Raw genomic sequence first — 26,638 nt, 5'->3', positions numbered from 1 at the left:
TGATCAGTCATACTGCATATACTGTATTCATATTTAATACTCATACTGTCTATACTGTATCACATCGTCTGTATTGTCTTGTATAGTCTGTATTGTCTTGTATAGTACAGTATAGTGTTATTTATGTCTGTACTTTTGAGAGTCACAATCAGCTGGAACTAAATTCCTTGTGTGTGCCAATAAACCTAATTCTGATTCTGAAATAACTCTTTGGAATAACTACCATCAATATTACACTATTTACTCAGTTATAGTTAGTCCAGTACCATAGAGTCTAGTTCCATATAATATCTTACTTGACAGAGTACGAAAACAGGATGTCATTCACATTAAATTCAACATTAAGGGCTAAAAAGTAAGATTGCTCCAATAAATCGATTCACAATAAGCCTGGTACTTTATACAGGAGCTTGATGAAACTATAAAATTAATATGCTTAAGTCACAAGGGGAACGTTAAGTACTTTTGTGTGCAAAAAGAGTGAGAAGCTCCAAATGAAAAATGTGGGATTAAACTTAATGCTATTTAGAGAAATGTATATTAGTTATTTGAAATGCATATAAAACAGCCTAATATTTCACCTTAAGACCGATACAACTATAGATGTGGGATATGGTAGTCTAGTGGTTAAGGTGTTGGACTACTGAGTGGAAGGTTGTGAGTTTGAATCCCAGCTCCACCAAATTACCACTTCTGGGCCCCTGAGTAAGGCCCTTAACTCTCACTTGTATAAATTGTAAGTCACTATGGATAAGGGCATCTGCTAAATGCTGTAAATGTATAGATAATCCAGTAAAATTGAAATGCTTTAGCTGTTTTAATAGAGGTGGTAAGCCCTAACTCGCATCCAACTAATAATTAATTAATTTCACCACATTTTCTTGCTGCAATGTTTTATTTTAGAAATAATTCAATAAAATGCACCATTAATCAGTTAACATGAAATTTGGTCCCTGTTTGTTTATTAAGACATGTCCAGATGTTTTGTAGCAAAAAATAGCTTATAAAAAGTCTCAGAAAAGAAATAATATTTATAAGGTTAATTTTAATGAAAGGTCTTCCACAATTTTAATACAACATTGTGCATCATTTCCCCCAAATGTACTATATATAAAATATATAGATAAAAAGACCCACATTAAAAAACAAAACAAAAAAAAATTAAATGAAACAAAACCAAAAAAAAGGAGGCATGTTGTCCTGTGGAGATTATCTTTTGGGCCAGTTATGACGAAATCCCCTGAAAAACATAGAAAAAAAATGTAAAAATAAAGAGACAGAGCTACTTCTAAGTTACACAACTCATTACAAGAAACTGAAGAAAGGCTTTTAAACAAAAAGACATAGATTTCAATACCTGTCAGATTTTGCAGGCAGGTAAGACATGCTTCGGCCTCCAGCGGCACTTTGCTTATTTCCTCTAAGGTTTTTCTGAAAAATAAATAAATATATTTATCAGGGATCATCAACTGACGGACTACAGATCATCTATAATGTACCATTTATTTTTACCTTGCGTCTGGGCTCGTTAGCCTGTTTGTTTGGATCGAACTGTGTGGAGTCTTTGGGTTTACCTAAACAACAGAATAAACATTTGTGACAAGAAGAACATGAATTAGCAAAATCCCGCACAGCAACCAGACGACTGTGGGTCAGATATACAAATAAATGAGCTAAAAATGTGTAGCTGTGCTCACTGCGAAACCAAATCTTTTGCAATATAATTTTATCTTCTCTATAAAGAGTTCTACAATTTAACTGTGGTACACTATCACTCAAAAATAAGCTAAAAGTGAGGTCTGTTTCTCACTCAGTAAAATGGCAGTTGATCCAAACTACATATAAATCCAGACTGATATGTGAATGTTTGAACAATATTAACCAACATTGCCTGGAAGCCCCACCCCTACCATGGCATCTCTCACACACACTTTCCTTTAAAAAGAGCAACATGATGTAAGCCACTCATAATTCAGGATCTTCCCTTTATACTGCAAGTGGCTCTGACGGTCATGTAGTAAAGGGGAAGTTTATAACAAGGCCCAGGCCCGGAAATCCATCATACCTGCAAAGAGTTTGAAATCGGTCTGGCTGTAATCGTAAGGTGTGAAGGCAGCAGCCGAGGCCTGTTGAGGATCTTCAAGCTCTTGTTTCTGGCTCGCTTCAGATGTTGCAGGAGAAGCGGTGGCAGACTTCTGAGTTTTCATCGCTTTCTTTTTCGGTTTGCATGTTTGATCACTTGGTTCACTTGTAACCCGCTCCCTTTTCTGTCCTCCTTGCTTAGCTTCCTAATGACAGAGTGAGCAAGATGGAAAGGATTAGAGGAGGAAAACCAGGAAAAAAATTTTCCTTTCTAGACAGACAGATAAAGCAAACGAGAGATATTAGATGGAAAAATAAAAAGAGAGGTAGATAGATACAGAGAGAGAAAAAGATAGATAGAGAAAGTGACGGGCGGACGGACAGGCGGGCCGACAGACAGACAGACGGGCGGGCCGACAGACAGACAGACGGGCGGGCCGACAGACAGACAGACGGGCGGGCCGACAGACAGACAGACGGGCGGGCCGACAGACAGACAGACGGGCGGGCCGACAGACAGACAGACGGGCGGGCCGACAGACAGACAGACGGGCGGGCCGACAGACAGACAGACGGGCGGGCCGACAGACAGATTTCAGAGCTCCTCACCTGGACCTGTTGCCTGACTGTAGAGACATTCTGCAGGGACTCCTGATAGCTCTGCTTGGCTTTTTTACGCTCCTCTGAAAGAAATTCAGAAGAACATTCAGCACAGAGGACACGCTACTGCAGAGTGGTTAAGATGAAACAAAAACACTGTATAATACTTTTGGCTTTCTTGGCCCGCTCTTTCGCTTGCTGTTTAGCCTGAGCCTCCTTCTGATGCTGTTCAACACTCTGCAGCTTCCACCGGTTTCTGATCTGTTTTAGACAAGCAGGAAGGAAAAAGGATCAAATGTTCATAGGACAAAGTACAGTAAACTCTCTTACATTTAGTGCATCCTAAATATTAATCTTGAATGGCTCTTTTCTGCTATTATCATTTTTGCATAAAGAATTCATTGAGATTCAGATTATAATTAAATGATTCTTTTCTTTGCTGGATATGACTAAAAGCCTGATGAGTCGATCTGAAGGCGAGGTGGAATCACACCATTCAGGACTGCTATTTAGACCTGTTTTTCTTTCACAATAGTTTCTCTCCCTAAAAATTTGCACATTAAAAGGTCTTGCCCATTTCCTAAACACGACTGAAGTTCCAGAAGGCGTTTAGCAATGATGTCATTCTTTAAACAGTCTTCTGTGGTCTTGTTTGTACAGACAGCTTTTTTGTACAGGCCACGTTTTGAATCCATTTTACAAAATCTGACTGGGTTTTATCACCTGTGCGTTTTTAAAAAAATCTGTTTTAATCGGTGGCTTATACAATGTAGATCTTTGTTCCATACGGTTGATATTTACCTCATAAATCTTGGTCGAAGGGTCGTATTTTGCGTTTTTGGAGATGTGTATATCCTTTGAAGGTAAATACTATAAGAGAAGGATATAAATATCAGGAAATACATTACAGTTTAATAGGAATCTAATCATGGCCAGCTCATGTCAATTCCACATGCATCGCACCATTCTGAAAGGATTCTCAAAAGACTCCATGATGCTCCGTGCTTTCTGCTGGGCCACGGTAAGGGTTGTGGGTTCAGGGATTTCCTCTTCCTCCTGTAACACAAGCGGCAATAATGAGACTTGTATGTTTTGGTCTTTCAAATGGAAAAAAAAAATAGAAAAAAAATAATAAAAGCAAGTTGCAAAACCACGATTTTATTTTCTTTTTTTTTTAAAGGTGATGGTCACCTGAGAATGCTGTAGATCTAAGACTTGGGGTTAGTGTAAAAAAAAACATCAACCTTAAAGATTCTCCTATTTGTTGGTTTGCAGTTTTGTTGCTGATATGAATTTTCCTTCTACAAATAAACCCAAGTGCAGTGACATATCTGTTAAGGTTCTTAGTACTTTTAATAGCCCTAGAAGTGCTTCTGAACTTTCACTCAGATCCCACAAACGTGTGTTTTTGGTGCTAGAAATCATGACCGATGATGAGTCTGGGTCGAGTCACTCACAAAATACCAAACACACTCGTTTATTTCTGCAACCAGTCAGTCGTGTGTTTAAAAAAAAAGGAAATAAATAAAATTATATCATGTAGTTTCAGGACGAAATCTTTAAATAGATCTAAATTTGACAATGACAGCCATGTCTTTTTCTCCCTGGTCTTCAACTGTCCGATTTAATGAGCTCGGTACAGACTTTTAGAAAAGTCTTAGAAATGTGGGCATATTGAAGTTAAGATTCATATTAGTTTCTAAAATAACATGCGGTCTGACTCCAGCAACCATGCCATAAACTTCACTGAAAACACAGTTGTATTGATGTGAGCAGTAAACGAAGCTGTAGACCTTGAGGATTTTATGCATTATGCTGCTCCCACATGATCGTTCGAGCTCATAATTGCATGAACGAGAAGGCGAGTGTATTTATAAAGGTCTTACCGAGAAGAGGGGGATTTTTGCACAAGCTACAAGTCCGTTCAGAGACGTCAGGTCATCGGTAAGGTGTGAATCATCTTCCTCTGAGAAAAGGACTCCACGTTTGGTCGGGGCTTCTACCGAAAAGAAGTTACAAGTTCAGTTGGTGTAAAATGAACTGCTGCTTGGAAATACACCTTCAGAGTGACACTCATCTGTGTACACAATGATTTATAATCCCGCTCTCTGGTGTCACTGCTTATTTTTTATTTTTTTTTTACTGATATCCAGATGTTGATTCAGATCAAGTTGCTTTGAGGCATAAACGAAAAAACAGGTCTGCATTTTAGAAATCTGAGGTTCTCAACCCTTTTACAGCCAGAGACTCCACTGAACCGAAATAAATCTCAAGAACCAACATAGGTTTCTTTAAAGACTTTCTTTGGGTCTAAAGACACAAAATAAAGTCAGAAATCTTGGTGTAATTTTAGAGTCTGACCTTAATTTCAGTAGTCATGTGAAAGCGATAAACAAATCAGCTTACTACCATCTCAGAAATATAGCCAGAATTAGATGTTTTGTCTCAAGACAGGACTTAGAGAAACTTGTTCATGCTTTCATCACCAGCAGGGTGGATTATTGCAATGGACTCCTTACTGGGATCCCCAAAAAGACCATTAGACAGCTGCAGCTCATACAGAACGCTGCTGCCAGAATTCTGACCAGAACCAAAAAATCTCAGCACATCACTCCAGTCCTCAGGTCCTTACACTGGCTTCCAGTTACATTTAGAATAGATTTTAAAGTATTGTTACTCGTTTATAAATCACTTCATGGCTTAGGACCGAAATACATTACAGATATGCTAACTGAATATAAACCAAGCAGACTACTCAGATCATTAGGATCAGGTCAGTTAGAGATATCAAGGGTTCACTCAAAACAAGGTGCGTCAGCATTTAGTTATTATGCCACCTATAGCTGGAATCAGCTTCCAGAAGAGATCAGATGTGCTTCAACAGTAGACACTTTCAAATCAAGATTAAAAACACATCTGTTTAACTCTGCATTTACTAAATGAGCACTGTGCTGCTTCACACTGACTGCACTTTTTATCCAAATCACTTTTACTCCTGTTTTAATCTTTTTAACATATTTTAAACTGTTTTTATCAAAATCAAATTTATTTTCTTTAATTGTTCTTTGTTTTTATTATGATTTTATTGTGTGTCTCTTATTTTTACATTTTTTTTTTTTCTCTCTTATAAACTGTTTTCTAATTTCTATGTAAAGCACTTTGAATGACCTCCGAGTATGAAATGTGCTATACAAATAAACTTGCCTTGCCTTTTTTATTTTAGAACCATAACTGATTCAAATATGAAATATTTCTCTTACATTATTAAATGCAGACAATATAAAAGATTGATAATTGGCAACACATTAGGTCCAAGACGACATTATTCAAATGTCTGCCTTTACTGTTATAATTCTATTTCATTCTTTTTATTTACTTTATTTTGAAAATTGAAATCAGCTAAAAACTCACAGTTGTGACTCTGGCCATTTTAATAATATTTAATAATAATAATTATTATAAAAAAAAAAAATAAAAAAAACATTGCCTGCTCTTTAGCAAAACAAATAAAGCAACATTAAAAAAAAATAACAATTAAAAAAATAAAATAAATAAATAAATAACAGATTCTTCTTCAGGGAGAACCAAGCTGTAAAAACCCAGAAGCTAACATTTATGTTTAATCCACTTTCAACTCCGGTGCCTTAGGATACTAAAACACAAGCACATCTACACCGGTGTCTCATATCACGGTCCTCAGGGATGTTGTACTGTCGTCGAGTTCCCAGCACACATGAACCAAGCAACAAGAACATCGAAGACGGACAAACAAGCGCAAGTGTGCCGGAGACAACAAATCCTACAAGACCCAGCGGCACTGAGGACTATCGTTCACTTACTGGTATTTCCATTATTCATATGTAAATAAATATGTAAATAAGTTACATAAATTTTAGTCTGCAAGAACAGGACGTACCGTGAGACGAGAGCTCCATAAGGTCACTTTCAGACGTACGGCAGATGTCATGGGGCCCAAACAATGTCGACTCAGACTGCAAAAAACACCACATTATTACAGCTCTGTCCAGATTTCCTCATGTCCATTCATTTTTAAATTGCACACGCATAGGCTTAAAAAAAAAAAAAAAAAGTTCGCCAAACCTTTCGTTTAGGTGTCAGTGTTTTTTTCTTTTCTGCCGCGAGCTCCGCCTGAGAAGAAACCAAGATCGTTACAAGATTCATTACAAGTTCCTTTACTAAGCAGACACTCCAGGATAATTGTAGAACTGAACCTAATACCTAATATCAAGCAAACACTAGAGTTTCAGAAGAACTTTAGTTTCCAAAATTACTGCAGATTTTCTGCAGATTTAGGCCAGGATGTGTCGTGTGACATCACACCACACGTTCATCTCAAGCCCTCTTTGACTCACGTACGTCAAACACAAGTACAGTTTTCACAGGAAGCAATTACATACGAGTCTCCAGTGGTAATAGTTTAAAAGAAGAATCGTGTGCTCACAATTTTCCCACCAAAAAAATGCAGAACAATGAAAGCACTTTTGATCAGGCGTCATTGTTTAGCTAGTAATTTAGAGACCATTTTTATTCTGACTGAACAGGACAACAATAACATGCTTTTTAAATGTGTATCCAGACTGGGGCTCACCTTCAGCAGTGGGATTTCCCTGGCTTGCTTGATGAGTTGATGGAGTTCGTTGATCTGCTGGCGAACTAGTGGCGGAGTGGGGTTACAGCAAGCGATGATGCCCTGCGGCTCCCTTTAACCAAACACAGCATGTCAAACTACAGCCGCTCCACAGGCCAGGATGCCAGTACTATACCAAATGTTCTACAAAACCTGTGCTAATCCTTCATGTGCTAATGTAATACGGCTGACTCGTGTCTGTGGCGCTGACATTCTCCCTGAACATGATGGAATGTTGTTTGCTAACGCTCTAATCTAAAACAGTAGTCCCTAACCACCGTGGGTCATATAGTTGTGAGCCACACAGAAAAAATGTGTTATTTTATTTTTGTTTTATTTGGAAAAAAACAATAAGTTCTTTTTACAACATTTGTCTGTTCCTCTTGACACGTTTGACGTGTACCTGTTAACCCGTAACTAGCTAAAATGGGAGAAAAGGCCGAAGGATGAGACAGAAGAAGAGTCTACGACTGACAAGAAAAAGAAAACTATATTCAATAGAAAATATCACATGGATCCACAATCCATTTGTAAACATAACCCCAACACCACCAACTACACCCGCCACCGGTCCGTGAAATTATGTCTTACACGAAACCGGTCCGAGGTCCACAAAAGTTTGGGGACCGTTTGTCTAAAAGAACTCCCTCAAAGCCAGGGGCAGAACTTACTTGGGCAACTCCTCAGCAATTTTCACCATCATGTGGTTGGGCAGGACATATCTGCAAAGTTAAAAGAGAAGCACTATTATCACATCAGATCAACTCGATTCGATTTGAATAGTGCTTTTAACAATGAATGTTGTCTCAAAGCAGCTTTTCAGGACATAATAAATATAGAACAAGAAGTTCAAGATCAATATTAGACCTAATTATATTGACTGAGGTGAGAAAAACACTCCCTTAGATGGAAGAGGAAGAAACCTTGAGAGAAACCAGACCCAAACGTGAACCTCCTATTCATTTGGGTGACACTGGAGGGTGTGATTATAAACCGTTATAAACACCGGAGAGTTTTATTATGTACTGTATAATGTCCTTTCTACAGTCGTAAACAATCCGACAACTGTGTATTGACTAAAGACCAGATGTAATGAATCGAACTGGAAGATCTTTAACAAATCTGTTGTGTACAGAGTCGTACATTGTCCTGGTATATCTGATGTACGATTATACAAGAAAGAAGTGATCTAGGATTTCACTGATTCAATTAAATACATCGAATTTCCCTTGTATACTGAGGAGGGGTGTGTGTGTGGGTGTGTGTGTGTGTTCTCACCCGGTGCTCTCGTCTTCCACTCTTGCCAGTTTATCTCTCCAGGCATACAGGAGACGGAAGGCGGTTATCTGCTGGCTGTTAAAGCTCTTCTTCTGCCTTTTGTACAGCTCCATATATGATTCCTCAGTGAAGATGGGCTTCAGGTATTTCTGGGGAAAAAAGGAAAATATTTTAATACAAAATGAAATATGGTTATAGATAAAGAAACAAACCATTGCCACAAAAATGCAAAATCTGGATTTTCAACTCAGCGTTTCCAGATTTCAAGTCTAGCCAAAAACTTTAGTTCTATAGTAACTTATATATATTATATCTATAGTATTTTATTTTATTTATTTATAGCAGCACAATTCCACAAAGCTCCTTCATGGCCTATCACCATAGTGAGCACTTATGCCACTTTTCCACAGAGGCAGTTTGAGTGCTGGTTCGGAGCCAGAGCCTAATTTAGAGCCAGTTCTTTCTTTTTCGACAGCCAAAGCACCGGCTCTGGACCAGGATAAAACAAACAAACAAACAAACAAATAAATAAATAATTAGCATTTGATAATGTACCTTAAGTATACTAATGTTTAATACACTTTTACTTTACCGTAATATGATCAATTATCAGCACACATGATAGTAGGTAGCTACATGATAAGGCTAACTTTTTTTTCTGTGTTCATGATAAAATAACCTTATGCACTTTCTCGATTACAACCTTCGAGCTGCACGTACACGTTGGATTCGCCGTGTTTGGATGCTAATGTAGGTTCACAAAGCCATGAGCATTAACAGTAAAGCAACATCCACCATTGATGTGATTGTGTTTGCCGCTGTTGCGCTAACGTTGCTGCGAAACGTGACACGTATACAGTGACGTCAGACTCGGCTCTGTGATGGCTCTCTAACTGATGGAAAGGCAAACCGGTTCTTATAAGGTTCACCAGTGGAACCAACTTTGAACCAGCACCAGCACTAGCTCTGAACCAGCACCTGGTTCTTTTTGGTGGAAAAGGGGCATGAATGTTTTTTTCAGCTGGTATCAATATCTTTATATCCCATTTTTGGTTTCAGAAAAGAAATAAACATGCTTTCTTTATACGGTCATGGCCAAAAGTGTTGGCACCCCTGCAATTTTTCCAGAAAATGAAGTATTTACTTTTTTTCCCGTTTTTTTTGTGTTGTTTCAATATACACAAAGGAAATAAACATGTGTATAGCAAAACTTTTGTAATTGCAATACTTTTCTGTGAGAAATACTTCACGGCTGCCAACACTTGGCCATGACTGTACGTAGTATCTAAAAAAAAAAAACATCATTATACTACTACAGTTGTACCTTTAGGCAGAGATCTTTGCTTTTGGACCAGACGAGCTGTATGAGCGAAGGCTGTCCGTTAGCCGCGTCAAACAAGTCTGCTCTTAGACGATCGTACACGTAGAGCAAGTAATGCGTGTCAGCCTGAGCATACTCGAGCATCTCCTGTGGTAAGGGTCTGAGAGGCATCACATCATCAAAATGTGAATGCATTAAAAATGTAAGATTCCTCATAGTCGTTTCCGCATTACCGTATTCTCCAGTCGGCGAGCTGGTAGCGTTTATTTGAGTCCACGTTGCAGAAGACTTTGAGGAGGTGATCTAACGAGTTTCTGCCGAGGTTGAGTGATCGAGCAGCTTGGTGAGTGTCAAACATGTTGACCACGTAGAGGCCGAAGTCTTTCTGCAGCCATTCGATATCCGAATCGGCGCCATGGAAGACCTTCAAGAACAGGAGCAAATGTTCAGGGGGGAAAAAAAATAAAGCACAGAGATAAACAAATGACTAGCTTCAGCAGAGCAAAGCAAGCGCTTCAAGCCTCGCACTCGTATCTGATCGGTCTGTGAAACCATCTAGCGGCATTATCACTGCTCACTCAACTTTCGTCTGCTTTACTTAGAAGATCCTGAAAAAAAAAAAAAAAGCATCTAGAGCCCAAAGCGATGACTGTGTCCAAAGAGGATGCTCCACTGAAAACACGAGCAGTGTCCCAAACGATGTACTATTACACTACACAGTTTAGAAGAAGAGCACCATCTAAAAAATGGGCCACAAGAGAACTAATCAGAAGTATACGCTGTTTCCTTGTTGATGAGAAAATGACGTCCAACACACGGAATGCGAAGTCGCTAGCTTTAACAAAACTTTTGATTTGTTTTTTCAGCATTAAGCCAATTTAAAAGACGTTTCCAAGATGGCTGTCGCCAATCTGGTGGACAAGACATTTTATTCTCCTTGTGCTACATAAGCAAAGCTGTAAGAGTTAAGTGCATAAATTGTCCGACATTCCACACTTCTTGTTTTTGGTTGAATAAGTGCACCAGTGATGGGTTTGTAGCGTGCATTTGTCTATGTCGGAATTGTCATAAATAAGCGATTTGTGACGCACGTCTTAGAGACAAATTGGCAAAAACTCACCTTCACAATGCTGGGATTAGTGAAGCTCTCGTTCAGAACGTACATCTCGCTGCGCAGCTCAAGGGTGTCGATGATGAAATCCTCTTCTCTGGTGGAGATCTGCATCAAGCACGTGATTCCCAAAAAACTTCTGTAGGAATGGTGCTGGGAGAGGAGAAAGAAGAGCAAAACAATAAATAAGAAAAGATTTGCTTTTCAGTGTGGCACTTTTTTTTTGGGGCAACACTGTGTGTGTATTGCATCGAATCTGTACGTGCAAAGAAATCTTATCAAACACTTTACACTCATTCGTACCTCCAAGTCCACTGCAAACTCTGTCGTCTTATTCAGCGTCTCGTTTAAAGCAGCCAGATCCTCTAAGGTGTTGATGAGCTGGCAACTCGTCTCTGATAGAGCTTTATACATCTGCAAGTGGATTGTTTTTTTTTTTATGTTAGTTTTGGATTGGTTTGGTTGAAACGGTAATAAAACTATTGAGACAGATGAGAGGTGAGACATGATGAGACGAGACGGAGACCTGTGGCTCAGGTTTACTCTGGAGACTCTCTGGCATGACCAGGTGGTCCAGCTCATACTGGTAGGGATGAGAAAACCTAAAAGATTCCATAATATCAGAAAGGACAGAACAGTCATTAGTAAAGATATTGATATGTCCTAAATAAAAAAAAAAAATCATAATCGTTGAGATGTGAAGTCAGAGACACTTACATGTCTTCATTGTGCTCTTGGTTTCTCAGCTGGTGGATGAAGTCAGCTAGTGCTACGGGTACGTCCGAGTCCTCGGGCCTCTCCTTCCTCAGGTGTTTGTTGCTAAAATCTGTCCAGAACATGAACACCTTCACCCTCACACAGAAAACACAACCACACTCTCCCACAGCCTCATTTTCTATCCCACTTTTGTTATGGTGGCTTATGAGGCACTTTGGCAGTATTTATAGCAGAAATGACCAATCAAACGCGTCTGCACGTTTCTGGATTTCAAAGATGTTGTATTGGTTGAAAATTGTTGGTTGTATTTGCTGCAGAAGAACATCAGGAGTTTTTTTTTTTTTTTTAAAGGTCAAACTCACATGGAGCCAGTGGCTTTAACGCGTTGGGCTTGATGAAGATTCTTGAGATGAAGGGTGTGTTGCTGTTGTCGACTTTATCCTTAAACTTTAGCTGCGGCCGCTGAACGTTCTTGGCGTGAAGCAGGCGGAACGTCTCGGCACTGCGGTCACCTCCCTGTACAGAAGCGACATTGGACAACAGTTACGTTACGATTACCCCAGAAACCTCAAGTAAGGTGAAGAGACAACGAATCCAACAGAATTTATGTATCATTTATGTTGTACAATTCTGTTTATTATTAGCACAGAGTAAAAAAACATCACATTCACCTTTCGATTCCAACTAGACACGACAATTTTGGGAGGCTGATAACCTGCAGGCATAACAGGCTGCGACCGGGTCACTCCGGACGCCTCGTCCAGCAAGATCCCCTGATAGAAGGCAGAATTAGTAGGTTATATTTATAAATATGTTCACAAAAACACAAGAACAGACAAAACAGCTCTCACAAGGCATGTTCAACACAGCTGCATTACTCTGGGTGGGTCCACAGCTCAATCACAGTGATGGCCATGTTTCACCATGCTGCATGCAAGTGGAGAACAGAGAGAAAGAGAGATGGAGAGATTAGCTGCTCATACCACTTTCTCCAGAATGACGTCGTTTGCATCTACCACAGTGTCAAAGTGCTCCTCCAGGCCAGTCAGCTTGCTCCGGTCTCTCAGGTGAGGTCTGCAGCCATGGTTCTGCATCAACTGACTCATACTGAACAAAAACAAACAGCACAAAAAAAATCATAAAAATCGTGAGCACTCATAAAACGGATGCCAAACCTTCGGGTCATGACATCTCATTTGTGAAGACTACGTATGATTAGAACCAGCATCTAAGATGCATTCGGCCAAGGACTTTTATTCTGCCAAAACTACTTTAATAGGATGACGTTTTATTTTATTATCCATGTGATAATTAACTATCTAACCCTAGATCGTTACATGCATACGGATGTTGTTAGGAGAAAATGACTCCCTCAAACGTTCCCTCATACCAGTGTAAAAGTCGGTCTCCTTGCGCCGAGCAGAATTCCCGGAAGCCCGGAAAGCTCCGGTAAAAGTCATATTCGTCTCCTGCTTGTGGCAAACTGGCAGACGCTTTAGTCCCAGTCATGACGGTACCGAGGCCATACTGTGAGGAGAAAGTAGATGAGACGATATGATGAGGTGTACCTTTACTAATCCATTGTTAGGTCAAATTCAAGTTGACACAGCAACGCAAGTAAGAAAAGTAACATTAAATAATATCTACACATCAAAATGGGCATTTTGAAATATTATCTTATATACACTGCATTGCCATAAGTTTTGGCACACCTCTCCAAATCATTGAATTCAGGTGTTCATGGCCAAAGGTGTATAAAATCAAGCCCATTGGTATGCAGACTGCTTCTACAAACATTTGTGAAAGAATGGGTCACTCTCAGGAGCTCAGTAAATTCAAGCATGTACCATGATAAGTCCATTCGTGAAATTTCCTCACTACTAAATATTCCATGGGGGCACGGTGGCACGGTGGCTTAGTGGTTAGCACGTTCGCCTCACACCTCCTGGGTTGGGGTTCGATTCCCGCCTCCGCCTTGTGTGTGTGGAGTTTGCATGTTCTCCCCGTGCCTCGGGGGTTTCCTCCGGGTACTCCGGTTTCCTCCCCCAGTCCAAAGACATGCATGGTAGGTTGATTGGCATCTCTGGAAAATTGTCCCCAGTGCGTGAGTGAATGAGTGTGTGTGCCCTGCGATGGGTTGGCACTCCATCCAGGGTGTATCCTGCCTTGATGCCCGATGACACCTGAGATAGGCACAGGCTCCCCGTGACCCGAGGTAGTTCGGATAAGCGGTAGAAGATGAATGAATGAATGAATGAATGAATAAATATTCCATACTTAGTACAGATTCATAAAGGTCCATAAAGAGATGAATGAGTGAGTTTGGTGTGGAGGAACTTGACTGATTCATAAAGGTCCATAAAGAGATGAATGAGTGAGTTTGGTGTGGAGGAACATGACTGGCCTGCACCCGATAGAAACCTTTGGGATGAATTAGAGCGAAGACGATGAGCCAGGCCTTCTCAGCCAACATCAGTGCCTGATCACAAATGTGCTTCTAGAGGAATGGACAAATACACTCCTAAACCTTGTGGAAAGCCTTCCCAGAAGAGGTGAAGCTGTTATAGCTGTTAATGGTGGCCGACTCTATATTAAACCCTAAAGATTAACAGTCATTCACGTTCATGTGCATGTAAAGGCAGACGTCCCAAAACTTTCTGCGATATATATATAGTATGTGTCGCAAGGCCACTTAGTCCACAGTGTGCTGTATGAAATCTTTGTTCCACATTAATCTGAATGACACATGAATTTAACACCTTTGGATGGTCTTCAGAATAAAGGAGTGTCATTGCAATATTTTTTTCCCTGATATACACATAAATGTTGCTCAACATACTTCAGCATAAGAGGTTTATTATTGTTCCAGAGGACGCAGAAGTCGAGATGACAAATAAATATGTTCTGTGGAGAGCAAGTCAAATGTAAATCCTGATCAAAGGAAAAGTCGAAGGAACCAAATGAACGCGTTTGGCCTATTGGGGCTTCCGTAGGCAGAAGGAACGCAGCAAACACTAAATCCGTTATTTCTCTTTTCCCTTTAACAGCACACCCCAAAATAGTATATTATCTTATATTATAAATATACAGAGCTTTATATAAGAATATTACGAAAGGAACGCTTTAATAAGGCCGGAAATCGAACAAAAGGACATTTAAATGCCCACTAACCTTAACAAAAGCATCCACGTCTTTAAAACCTGGGCAAAACTCCGCTGTGTCTGAATCTGCATCTTTATTTGTGCTGTTTTCTCTTTCACGAGCACCACCACGGCTCATGGACGCGTCCATGCTGACAAATATAAATATCGCGAGAACAGCCACAGAGATTTTAGCTTCTTCTTCTACGGATAAAGAAGGGACAGTTTAGTGTAAACACGATAGCGCCATCTGCTGACGGTGGCCGAGAAGTGCGCAACAAAATAACAAGTCAAGAGTCAAATTACAAATCAGAAGACAAAACAAACACATTCGAAAACAAGATAAGAAATTAGAAAACAAAATAACAAATCAGAAAACACAACATTTCAGACAAACCGGAAGAGGTGGGTATAGAATGGAAGTCTTACTGCTGATTGGACGATACATCTGTCACTCAAGATAAGACCAGTTCATGTGAGAAAAATCTGGGGTTTTTTTGAGAGTTTTTTCAGAAAATTAACTGCAGTCAACACAGCAGAGCTTATTTATTTATTTATTTTAATAATATATAAGCTATAATATAGCTGCAATTAAGGAGAATTTAGTACTAAGCTTTTTTTTTTTTTTTTTTTTTTTTTTTAAATATATAACCCTTCTCATTTTAATAATGAGGAAAATAAGGGTTAAATAAGGAATACAATTGTATTAAACCAGAAAAAATGATAAATTCCTTTTACTGTAGAATTAGCACATGTAATCTGTAATATAATATAATTTATCCAGAAAGCAGTGTTTTACTGTGGTATTTTGTACTAATTGCCCTTCATAGTCACAATATCTGGTGCCAGAAAGCACTATTTAATCCTGTATAAAAGGGATATTTCAAAATGTTATTTACACAATAAAGATCATCCAATCTTACTGTGAAGTCATTTTTATATTAAATCCATAGACAATGCAATTAAAGTATTTTAATACATTGTTAAATATGCTCTTCAAAAAAATCTTCAATCTTCAATAACAACTGATTAAATTTACTCCAGTGAAATGGTTTGACCCTGAGCTCTACACTGACACCTGCTGGGCAATAAGCGGTCCAACACCAAACCCCTTATTTAATGCCTTGTATTTGTCAGGATGCTGCAGATCAACACCTCATAATTCATGCTCTTTTTTTTCATTGATACTTAATTAGCAGCTTTTATTTCTTTTTATTTATTCATTTTTAACTTTTATAAATTAATTTAAAACGTACTGTTTTCTGAAATATGTAATTATATATGGGTTGCCAAATATTTCAGACCTAAGTGAGTAAAAGCAGATGATTAAAGGTTTCAAGTAATTTATTCAATAATCAGTGATGACTTTTTTCCCAGTTTTAATTTCCTTTCAGCTATAAGAGAATTTCTAAACTGTTCCAGCTTCGGGTGTGTGTTTAAAACGACTTCGTTTTGTGGGGGATTTGTATTTGGGTGGAATGGGTGACATTGTCTATCCTGGTTTGTTCCTGATGTCAGTTTATCTTTCACCTGTTCTCCCCGTGTTGGTGCGAGTTCTCTTTGGGTTTCCTCCAAACCTGTATAAAACATGCCAGTAGGTGGACAGGCTCCGGTAAATTGCATGTAGCCATGATGGGGTGTGCACTTTATTTATGTCCTGTCAGTACTGTGTATATTATACCTGTATCTGGCATCTTCACTCCAGGAAATATGTTATTTCATCTCACTGTGTACTGCATATTGTATATGGCTGTGATGACAGAAAAGATTTGATTTGACTGCATATGTGCATGGTGCTATGTGATGGTTTGGCGTGGATGGTTTGTCTCGCAGAACTCACAAAATACTTCCTTGTATCTTCAGATCCTGATGCTGAAGATACAAAGAAGCGATTGAATATACATCATCTCCGGTTTGTACTGAAAAGAAACAAAACACTAGCAGAGACGCCTGACGTTTCCAAAGAAGCCTTCAGTTCCTGCAGAGCCACACAAACGGAGACGTTTCTTCTAGCACTGGATCTTGCCATGTTTCAGAAATTCATCATGAGCATACAAGACAAAACTGAAAAATGTGTTAAGGTGTACAGTTTTGTATCTGGAATCTGGAATGCTGCAATTGGACACCATAAACAAAATGCAGGACAAACAGAAGACATAAAAACACTTATTTAAAATTTATTGGCAAAGAAAAGCTGATAAATCTCCGGATTAACACTTTCAATCAAGTATTTAGCTTCCTTATACATAATTTCATGTGGTACGCCATTAAATTAATAAAAAGGCAAGACATACATAATGTCTAAATCATGCAGCTCTTTTTAATCCGATCGGCCGTTTTGTCTCCAACGTGGCAGTACAGAACACGAGGGTATCATTAAATAACACAGATAGCAAAAAAAACAAGGCTTGGCAGCAGCTCTACCAAAATGGACACCTGAGAAGAGAAAAGAAATCAGTTATTCGTTAGCGGTGCGAGATACAAGGTGATATATCAATTACTCAGCGTATTTAGAGTGCATGCAAAAACAACTGTGTTTGTTTGTTGTATAATCATGTAGTCTGTACTGAGGAGAAGTGATGGACACATACCAGCCGATGTAACATTGGCACAGGTTCTCGTGTGAAGTGGCTTGTTTAATCAGCAGCTCTACTTGTGTCGGGACATCAAGGGTCTCATCATGGGAGAAGTCCCGTCCTACAGTGAGAAAGAAACTGTTGTAAGAGCTGGAAGTGTGTGTGTGTGGAAGTGTGTGTGTGTGTGTGCTCTGAGTGTGATTCCTGTACAACAGAGTCACACGTTTTAATCCTAACCTAATGCTTTAATTAATTCTCTTGGTATATTGTTATAACCTTAGTTCGTATACACTGTAAACAAATTTGGCACTTTGCCCCTAATCCAAAGGTTTTAACATCTAAGGTTTTGCTGTAGCTGTTATGGGTTTTGACTGGTAATACAACCTGAAAACTACAGCAAAACCTTAGATGTTAAAACCTCTGGATTAGGAGCAAAACAGAAAAAAACTACAGCCGTGGTATGATGCGGCACCTAGGACGACTCACCTGTCAGTTTGTCTCTCACCCTGTTGATAATCTGGATGGCTTTCTTGTTCAAGGCTTCAGGTTGGACAATGCCGTCGCCGACTGGTTAAAGAAAAAGTGATGGAAAAAAAAATATTTCAAATGACTGACTTCATGTGTTAGAATAAACAGATGGTAATTATGGTAATAGTTTGGACATAAAAAAATATCTTCAAAAATCTTAAAAACATTAATTTTTTTGTGATTCTGTGATTCGCTCGACAGCAGCATAAAGATTAGGTGAGAGCAGACTTACTGAACGAGTGAATCGACTCAGGCACGGTGGTTCCTGGCTTTTTGTGAGTGGTTTCTCCCAGGTCCCCTCCAATCCCCTCTATTGTTTCTGCCATTGACAGACATTAAGCATGTGGTTACAATAAGCAAAACAGCATCTCATTTTCATCACAGAGGAATTATTTCACATGAGCAAGCTCTGAAAATGACTTTCCTCTTTGCTGTGGATTGATGGTGGTCATGGCAACAGACTCACCGACAGATTGTCCAGCAGTATAGGAGTCAGTTCTGGTCCTGGATCGCTTTGTTCCTTTAGTGTTAGCTAAAAGAAATGTGATAACATTACAGAAATCCCAGATATCCCATGAGTATGTTAAGGTTTTCTCATTATTTTGCTGAACTACTTTAGTTATTTCAGATATTCTGAAACTCAATAATAAACCTTTCATATCATATATTTTTTCTTTTTGTGAAAATTCCTTTATTTCTTACATAAAAGCTTAAAAAGCTTTTCTTTGCTATCTAATTTATTTGCTTGCAAAATGTCTCCTTGTCTCCTTTAAGGATCCTTTGTATTACTTTCATTTATTGTATAAATGATTCATTACCTTTTCTTGATCACATTTCTCACACACAGTCTGTATTATATAATGAATATAAAGCTTGCTGCATGTTTCCGTATGTTCATCAGACTGTTCTCATTTCTGTACATATGCACGTTTGCCCTCGCACACTTTTAGTCCACTGTCTCAAAGTCAGCACTTTAGAAATCTTCTGATCATGAATGGACAAAATGTTCCTTCAGCACTGTGTACTGTAGTAATGAAGTAATGAAACCAGAGGAGCTCACTCACTGTCCATAAGCCTCCAGTTGAGTAAGGGGTCGTAAACAAAGGCCTCCAGCACGGCCATGACGCTGTCTCTGTGCTCTCGCAGCACCTCCATCACAGTGTGGCACGTAATCCGGTAGTTTCCATCTAACCCGGTCACCTGAGAACGCAAAGAAGAGATGAATCAAGACATCTGTGTCTTACAGAAGCTAAGCAGAGTCAAGCCTGGTTAGTACTGTACTGTGTCTCACCACGTTATCGACTTGGTAGAACTATTATTCCGACCACTAAAGACAGATTCACAAATAAACTGCCTGATCTGTCTCAACTTCTTAATGTACCCTTAAACGCAAATGATCTAGATGTAATGACTAACAGCATAGGCGCTATCTTCACTAGCACATTAGACACTGTTGCCCCAATCCGATTAAAGAAAGTTAAAGACAAAACACCTGCACCATGGTATAATAGTCATATTCACACCCTCCAAGAGAGCAACCCGTAACCTAATTTAACTGAAAAACTAAATTAGAGGTTTTTAGAATTGCGTATAAGGACAGTATGTCCAACTACAGACAGGCTCTAAAAGCTACAAGGGCTGAGCACCTGAGCAAACTCATAGAAAATAACCAAAACAATCCCAGGTTCTTATTTAGCACAGTGGCTAGATGAACAAGAAACCAGAGATCTGAACACACTATTCCATCACAGTTCAGTAGTAAGGACTTTATGAGATTCTTCACTGATAAAATTTAAAGTATCAGGAACAAAATAGTTGCTATTCAACCCCTGAGAAATCCTTCAAGTTGGTAGTTATTAGGCCACTCATTAAGAAACCTAATTTAGATCCTAATGAACTATCAAATTAAATACTTATTTCACACCTTTCATTTATGTCTAAATACTAGAAAAGTATTTACTTGTCTGTTCAACTGTGCTCCTTCTTACAGGAGAACAATATCTTTGAAGAGTTTCAGTCAGGTTTCAGGCCCCAGTTACAAATGACTTGTTCTTAGCTTTGGAACAAGACTGCACATCACTATTAGTTCTACTTGACCTTAGTGCTGCATTCGACACTATAGATCACAACATTCTCCTGGATCGATACAAAATTACACAGGTATTCAGGGACAGGCTTTAAGTTGGTTTAGATCCTACCTGTCTGATCAATACCGTTTTGTAGAATTAAATGGTGAATCCTCCAGTTTATTACCAGTTAATTATGGGGTCCCTCAAGGATCAGTTCTAGGACCCCTGCTTTTCTCAATACTGTATACATGCTTCCCTTAGGGAACATCATTAGAGGGCATGGGATTAGTTCCCACTGTTATGCTGACGATACCCAGTTATATATCTCATCAAAACCAGATGAAAAAGCTAAATTGTCCAAAGTAACTCAGTGCGTTATAGAGATAAAAGATTGGATGAGCTGCAATTTTCTGTTGTTAAACTCTGATAAGACAGAAATACTACTTATCGGTCCAAAAACCAATACACAGTAGCTCTCACACTTCAACTTCAACTGTTACTAGTAGCTCAACAGTGAAAGACCTGGGTGTTGTATTAGACAGCAACTTGTCTTTTGTAAATCACATCGCCCATACTACAAAAACAGCCTTCTTCCACCTTAGAAATATTGCCAAGCTGAGAAACATCCTGTCTGTATCTGATGCTGAGAAGCTAGTTCATGCTTTCATGACCTCTAGACTGGACTAGTGTAATGCATTACTAGGTGGCTGTCCTGTGTCTAATAAATAGGCTACAGTTAGTAAAAAATGCAGCTGCCAGAGTTCTCAATAGGACAAGAAAATATGATCATATAACCCCAATATTATCATCTCTACACTGGCTACCTGTTAAGTTTAGAATTGATTACAAACTGCTGCTACTTACGTACAAGGCTCTTAATGGTTTAGCTCCCATGTATCTAACTAGTCTCCTAACACGTCACAGTCCTTTTGCGCTCTCTGAGATAAAAAAACTCAGGACTTCTGGTAGATTCCAGAATATCAAAATCTACTAAAGGCGATAGAGCGTTTTCGTATTTAGCTCCCAAACTTTGGAATAGTCTTCCTGATAGTGTTCGGGGCTCAGACACACTTTCACTCAGACTTGCTATTGGGGATAAATAGAAACACATTTAAATATATCTAATATTAATCTTGAATGTTTGTACTATATAAAATCTTTATATTATTCTTTATATTAACCTTTGCTTCATGTTTATGTTCTGTGAAGCTGCTTTGAGACTATGTCAATTGTAAAGAGCGCTATACAAATACATTTGAATCGAATTACTTGGATGGGAGACCAACTGCGAATATCAGGTGCTGTGCATTTATACTTCAGTGGTGGCTCAAGTGGTTAAGGCTCTGGTTTGTTGATTAGAGAATCAGAGTTCAAGCCCCAGCTCTGCCAAGCTGCCACTGTTGGGCCCTTGAGCAAGGCCCTTATCTTATCATGGCTGACCCTGCGCTATGACCCCAACCTCTAAAGCCGGGATATGGGAAGAAAGAATTTCATGTGCCGCAATGTATACAGTAAGTGACAAAATAAAGGCATCTATACCTTGTGCAGAACACTTCAAAGTTGTAGCACTATATTTATGCTACACCTGTATACTTATAAAAACTGCAGTTCTGGCATTTAATGTCTTTTGTTTTGAAAGAAAAATGGCTGTAAATTTGCAGTTACTATACTGTACTGTAGCAGTGATACTGGACCACCATTTAACCCTGTGTGTGCACGAGTCTCTCACCTCCATGGCATTTGTCAGCATCCTAGTCAACCTGAAGGGGATTTTCTCTGGGAATTTCTCTCTGGTCATGGCAACCTAAAATCCAAATAAAAGGGTTATTTGTTGGCAAAATCACGACTTATACCGTCGTGTTATAAAACCTGGGAAACATTTTTTTTTACTTCAAAGCAGTCTCCAAAGTCAATGTGAAGGATCTTTCCACTCAGTCTGTCCAGCATCAGATTAGAAGGATGTCTGTGTACGCAAGAAAAGACCATAACTTACAGCCTGTTCTTTAAACGTAACTTACTGTATTAGAACAATCACTTTGATATAAACCTGTGAAAGTTATCGTCAGTGCAGCTTGTTTATTTATGAAATTTAATCAACACCTTCTGACCAATAAGAATGGAGATTTTAACAGCTTTGTGGTACACACTGTAATAAGTGTGACTGTCTGTACCTGTCTCCAAGTCCTAATATATATCCAACCATGGACATCACAGCGAGAGAGCGAGTGTAATTGGTTCTTCTGTCAAACCAAACCTACAGAGAGAGAAATCATTAGGGGTCTGACTTTTTTTTATCTCAGGTAATGATATGCAATATGGACTGAAAAAAACAAAAACATGATTTTATTATTATTACAACATGCTAGAAATACTTTGAGGGAGCGTAAATTGATAGACATTTCTTAGTATTTACAAGGGATGAGTGTAAGGAGAGAAGAACAGACCTCTGAGCTGGGACTCTTAAGCCATAGCAGCTTGGCAAGATCATCTCCTGCTGTGTTGTTCACTGCATGCTCAAACACCTCGACTTTCTCCATAAGCGTCAAGTGGTCATAGTCTGGAGCCATCTGGGTGGAAAAAGGCACAGAGTTTTCAATATAAATATTTAAGAGTGAAGAGGTGATCTTCACTGGGTTACAGATTCAACACTATGTTAGATTTGAACATCATTGTGGTTTGGTTTACCCTGAGCATAATGCGGTGCTCGATGTTCAGTAAGATCTTCTTCTTCTCGCGGTAATCTCGAATCAGAGCGTGAAGCGTGTCGCAGTGAGGAACCCAACCAATCAGGCCAGAGTTTGTGGACAAGGGAATCACTGCATACCGCTGGATACTACACACACACACACATTTTTTTAAACATGCATGATTTGTGTAAGCATGATCAAATGATCTGCTCAAGCTGTTAAGGCACAAAACTGAATAAACTGGTGAGTGAGTCTGAAATCTGATTCCTTTAAAGAGGTCAAATATTTCATATTTAAATATAAATATTAAAACCACCAGGACACACTGAGCAGATGTGACTGAAGTATCAGCAGTAGATTAACCAAGTATTAAAAGTGACAGAAATAAAAGGCTTTGGCATGCCTCAGGTTCTTGCGGAGAGATGCTGGATCATTAGCCAGCAGGGTGTTGACAAGCCCAAAGAGTTGCATGACCCTCTCGTCTTGCCGTAAGTCCTCGTGACCCTTGAGCAGGAACATGAACTCGTGCCCGTTGCTGCCTGAAGGGAGCGGTAGAGAAACAAGTCCAAAAGATATGATCTCTCATACACTGAACTGGCAGAGTAATAACCATAAAGCACGCTACTCAGAAACACTAAACCCAGATGTCCTTACCATAAGTTCTGAATTGTATTACACATCAAATCTAAGTCGAGCGCTTCACAGAGTTCAGTGAGGACAAATGAAACGATTTGTGCTGAAAGACTGCAGTACAGTACAGTAAGATCCCGAATAAAACTTACTTACGGCATATTGAAGGACTCAATAAAACAAACAGCGAACAGTCTGTATTTATTCAGCAGCCGCTTGTCTAGGCTTTCTGTGAATTTTTTTTTGTATTACTGTAACTGTTTAAGTTACTGCTCCCTGTGGGCTAGCAGAGGCGACGGAGGTGTTCAGAGCAGCAGTTAAAAGCTAAAGCAGGAGAGCACGCGTAATGGAAAACAACCGATGGAGGGAGACGGCCCGAAAGAGGCAGACAGACGGAGCTGTCAGCACCCGATGAAAATCGCAGGCAGATAAATGTTCTCTCTGGCACAAAAGAAAAACTCAGTTCAGAGAAAGAACTTGGTCTGCTGGATCAGCAGGGAGCATGAGAGAATGTGTGTAGGCCTGAACTTCAGGCTGCTGCTGTGCACATCATGGTGTGTTCTCCCAGTTGGTGGGTGAGAAGATTCTGGAGGTCAGACTGCTGAAACAAGGAATGTTAAGACAACAGTAGTCTTCTCAACAGAGGCAGGTTCTAAAATGACCCCCTGGGACATCATAGGTCAAATATTGTGACAAAAAAATAATTGTGATTTGGATTGATTATATCCCAAAGATTACACGACTTATCATTTTTACAAGCTGACCAGCATCGTCTCTTCCAAAGTTAAAACAAAAAAGAGAGAGAGAGAGAGAGACAGAGTGAGAGAGACAGACAGACAGACAGAGAGAGAGAGAGAGAGAGAGAGAGAGGGAGAGTGAGTGTGGTCTGGCCTCTCAAGACTGCTTGCCTCTGCAGAATGTGCTCGCTTGCACAGTTGCTGGTCATGACGTAATTCACGTTTTACTTATTTATTTTTTTATCAATTTTATTAGCTTTAAATGCAAGATTAAGTGTGAGAAGACTTCCTTCAGGAGCAAGTGGGAGTTGGGGATAAATCTGGCACATAATTCAACACTTCATACAAAGTGATATCAAACAAAATATTTTAAAAACAGAATAAAAATAAAATAAAAAAAACATCTACAATTTTTTTTGTATTCTGATTTTTTTTTTGACTATTGCATGCAAACCCTAGTGTAATACTAGATGCTCCACACATCTTTCACGCCCCAATTTTTCTTCCTTAAAAATCATCATTCATAAAATGTAGGTTTTGCCGCATTTTAAGTAAATTCGCTCTTTGCTTCTTCTTACCCATGGTGGTCAGCTTGCGCGGCCTCTGTTTGGAGGTGATGACCTGTAGCGAAGGTGTGATAGACTGGATGCGTATGATTGGCTGGTTGGGGTCATACGTGCCGGGCACAGCAAGCTCCAGGTCGCGACACATGAGCAGTTTGGGCGAGACGTACTGTAACTCCAGAGAAGTGAGCTGAGGACAAACAGATATGCAAGCAGACAGGTTAACACAGGTTATCTCTCTCCGTCTGTTACACTTTCTTTTTTATTTCTTTAAGTCTTGGGGTCTGCTACAGAGCTGTTTATCTTGGCTGGATCCAGTAATAAAATAGAACAACACAGAAGGTAAAGCACTGAAAGTCACACCACCTGTAATAACATCTTAAAAAACAACAACAGGATCCTTTTCTTAGGAATCCCAGTTTCTTGTCACTCGACACAGAAAAGCAGAGAAAAGAAATCCTGGAAAATAAAATCACTGTTAATATAAAAAGCGGTAGTTAGGCTACAGACTTGAACTGATTAGGGCAAATCAAAATGTTTCGAAAAAGCAAGAGAGAGAAAGATTATAGATATTGATTGAAAACAAAAGAGAAAAGAGTACTGATTGAGATGGATGTGTTTATACACTGTGTTTTTGTAATATTTGATAAAAACCTTCAAAATGATTTTATTAACGGTGCAGCAGTTTTGTATTACTTGCCTTTGTAGTCGGTATTTAACTATAATAGAGACCAGTGACAGCTGGGCGTGATATTAGAGCTAAAATCTATCAATAAAAAAAAGAAAAAAACTAACAACAGCTCAGTAATGCGACTATCAGGGTGGAGTAACACATCACATCATGAGGTCTCATTGATTACACAATAAGAATGTTATGGGAAAACTATTACTTACACAGATACACACAGACACACACACACACAGACACACACACTTAAAGAAAGACAAGCAGCTGCATTTGTGATTTTAAAAAATGTCAAAGTTTCAAGTATCTAATGCCTGACTGGGTTCATTTCCCGTTCAAACCATAAAAAAAAACAAAAACTTACAGGTCTGTTATCTGTCCTTTTGTGTCATTTGTATTTGACTGGACAACATGTGTTTAGTTTGATTTCTCAAAGGGGAAAAAGAACAATAGAGTAACTAATCTACCTCACTTCAATCTGTTACACCTGGGATGATATTTCACATGCACCTTCTTTATCACATGATGACGTGATTTCAGAAGAGATAAAGTCAGACCCGAAAGAGATAAAGCTACAGTTTGTCCCAGAATGAACTCAGCACCAAACTTAGCTTCTTCATATCATTCACCATATCAATAGTCATGCCTTTTTTCCCCCTCTACAATACCGGTGTGATTAGCTGTGCTAATGTGTTAATACAAGCTGCTCCTAACAGAGACAGCATCTTGATTTTCCCCAGTTTCTCATTTCCACTGGTAATCTTTCAGCTCACCTGTGGAAGCTGTTTGGCGATTCTGCGGAACACATGATAATAAAGATCCCAGGCTTGAGTCAGGTCCTTCACGTTACCCGAGCGCATGTACTTCCTGCACCAGTCCTGCGCCTCCATCAGATCACGACCGTATGCCTGATAAAACACGGGCCTGCTTACAACAGCGCGATATCATAGCATTTGAGCGAATGCTAATATACAAGAGAAATTTCTTCATAGACCTGCGCTCACTGACTGAAATAAAAACTGCATACCTGATTAAAAGAGGTTTCTTTCAGGGTCTGAGGTCCTCTCTCCATCATTGCATGTAAAGGCTCCAGCACAGCAAACATGCCCTTGACGTTCCTTTCGCCAAAATACAAGCGGGAGGCCTCCTCCAAACCCTCGTGCCACATCTCATGCCACAAGATGGCTACTCTGATCAGCTCCTCACTCACCTGCGCAAAAAATAAATGAATAAATCATTGAGCACTATTGAGTCTGGGGCAGTATG

General features: G+C 39.3%; 2 protein-coding genes across 4 annotated transcripts in view; both read right to left on the bottom strand.

Annotated features, from left to right (window-relative positions):
• Positions 1 to 1,025: 1,025 nt before the first annotated feature.
• On the bottom strand, positions 1,026 to 15,058 carry exosc10 (exosome component 10). Of its 2 annotated transcripts, none has more exons than XM_060881824.1 (25): positions 14,929 to 15,058; positions 13,148 to 13,284; positions 12,741 to 12,864; positions 12,429 to 12,530; positions 12,120 to 12,273; positions 11,758 to 11,866; positions 11,567 to 11,642; positions 11,344 to 11,454; positions 11,050 to 11,193; positions 10,163 to 10,353; positions 9,933 to 10,089; positions 8,609 to 8,757; positions 8,002 to 8,052; positions 7,292 to 7,403; positions 6,784 to 6,831; positions 6,599 to 6,674; positions 4,569 to 4,681; positions 3,646 to 3,738; positions 3,484 to 3,552; positions 2,850 to 2,943; positions 2,692 to 2,765; positions 2,066 to 2,288; positions 1,513 to 1,574; positions 1,358 to 1,431; positions 1,026 to 1,240 (listed from the first exon to the last, which is right to left on the bottom strand). In XM_060881824.1, exons 1-25 carry the CDS (start codon positions 15,046 to 15,048, stop codon positions 1,210 to 1,212), a joined length of 2,694 nt encoding a protein of 897 aa, XP_060737807.1. In that variant the 5' UTR covers positions 15,049 to 15,058; the 3' UTR covers positions 1,026 to 1,209. The 2 variants fall into 2 exon arrangements, with proteins under 2 accessions (XP_060737807.1, XP_060737808.1); XM_060881825.1 differs by having other exon boundaries at positions 4,569 to 4,678.
• A 2,000-nt stretch (positions 15,059 to 17,058) lies between these two features.
• mtor (mechanistic target of rapamycin kinase) overlaps positions 17,059 to 26,638 on the bottom strand; it is a 79,157-nt gene continuing 69,577 nt past the window's right edge. For both annotated transcript variants that reach the window (XM_060881901.1, XM_060881900.1), the window contains exons 45-59: positions 26,400 to 26,582; positions 26,146 to 26,280; positions 24,703 to 24,877; positions 23,161 to 23,296; positions 22,756 to 22,903; positions 22,515 to 22,637; positions 22,242 to 22,324; positions 21,961 to 22,033; positions 21,800 to 21,874; positions 19,066 to 19,201; positions 18,468 to 18,533; positions 18,234 to 18,320; positions 17,960 to 18,040; positions 17,489 to 17,594; positions 17,059 to 17,333 (exon numbers count right to left, since the gene is read on the bottom strand). In XM_060881901.1, coding sequence (XP_060737884.1) covers positions 17,318 to 17,333; positions 17,489 to 17,594; positions 17,960 to 18,040; positions 18,234 to 18,320; positions 18,468 to 18,533; positions 19,066 to 19,201; positions 21,800 to 21,874; positions 21,961 to 22,033; positions 22,242 to 22,324; positions 22,515 to 22,637; positions 22,756 to 22,903; positions 23,161 to 23,296; positions 24,703 to 24,877; positions 26,146 to 26,280; positions 26,400 to 26,582 — 1,623 coding nt within the window. In that variant the 3' untranslated portion in view covers positions 17,059 to 17,317. The remainder of the gene's footprint in view (positions 17,334 to 17,488; positions 17,595 to 17,959; positions 18,041 to 18,233; positions 18,321 to 18,467; positions 18,534 to 19,065; positions 19,202 to 21,799; positions 21,875 to 21,960; positions 22,034 to 22,241; positions 22,325 to 22,514; positions 22,638 to 22,755; positions 22,904 to 23,160; positions 23,297 to 24,702; positions 24,878 to 26,145; positions 26,281 to 26,399; positions 26,583 to 26,638) is intronic.

Source organism: Tachysurus vachellii, chromosome 11 (assembly GCF_030014155.1).
Source record: "Tachysurus vachellii isolate PV-2020 chromosome 11, HZAU_Pvac_v1, whole genome shotgun sequence".
Lineage (NCBI taxonomy): Eukaryota > Metazoa > Chordata > Actinopteri > Siluriformes > Bagridae > Tachysurus > Tachysurus vachellii.
The sequence above is the reverse complement of the archived record's forward strand: the minus strand, read 5'-3'. Positions and strand labels throughout refer to the sequence as shown.

What these genes read in the sequence shown, in the direction of transcription:
- exosc10 (XM_060881824.1), bottom strand. Translation starts at nt 15,048, where the DNA reads ATGGACGCGTCCATGAGCCGTGGTGGTGCTCGTGAAAGAGAAAACAGC. An exon ending in GGAGACCGACTTTTACACTG is followed by an intron (nt 12,865 to 13,147) that starts GTATGAGGGAAC and finishes GTTTTTGTTCAG; the next exon opens with TATGAGTCAGTTGATGCAGA. An exon ending in CAAGAGCACAATGAAGACAT is followed by an intron (nt 11,643 to 11,757) that starts GTAAGTGTCTCT and finishes GGAATCTTTTAG; the next exon opens with GTTTTCTCATCCCTACCAGT.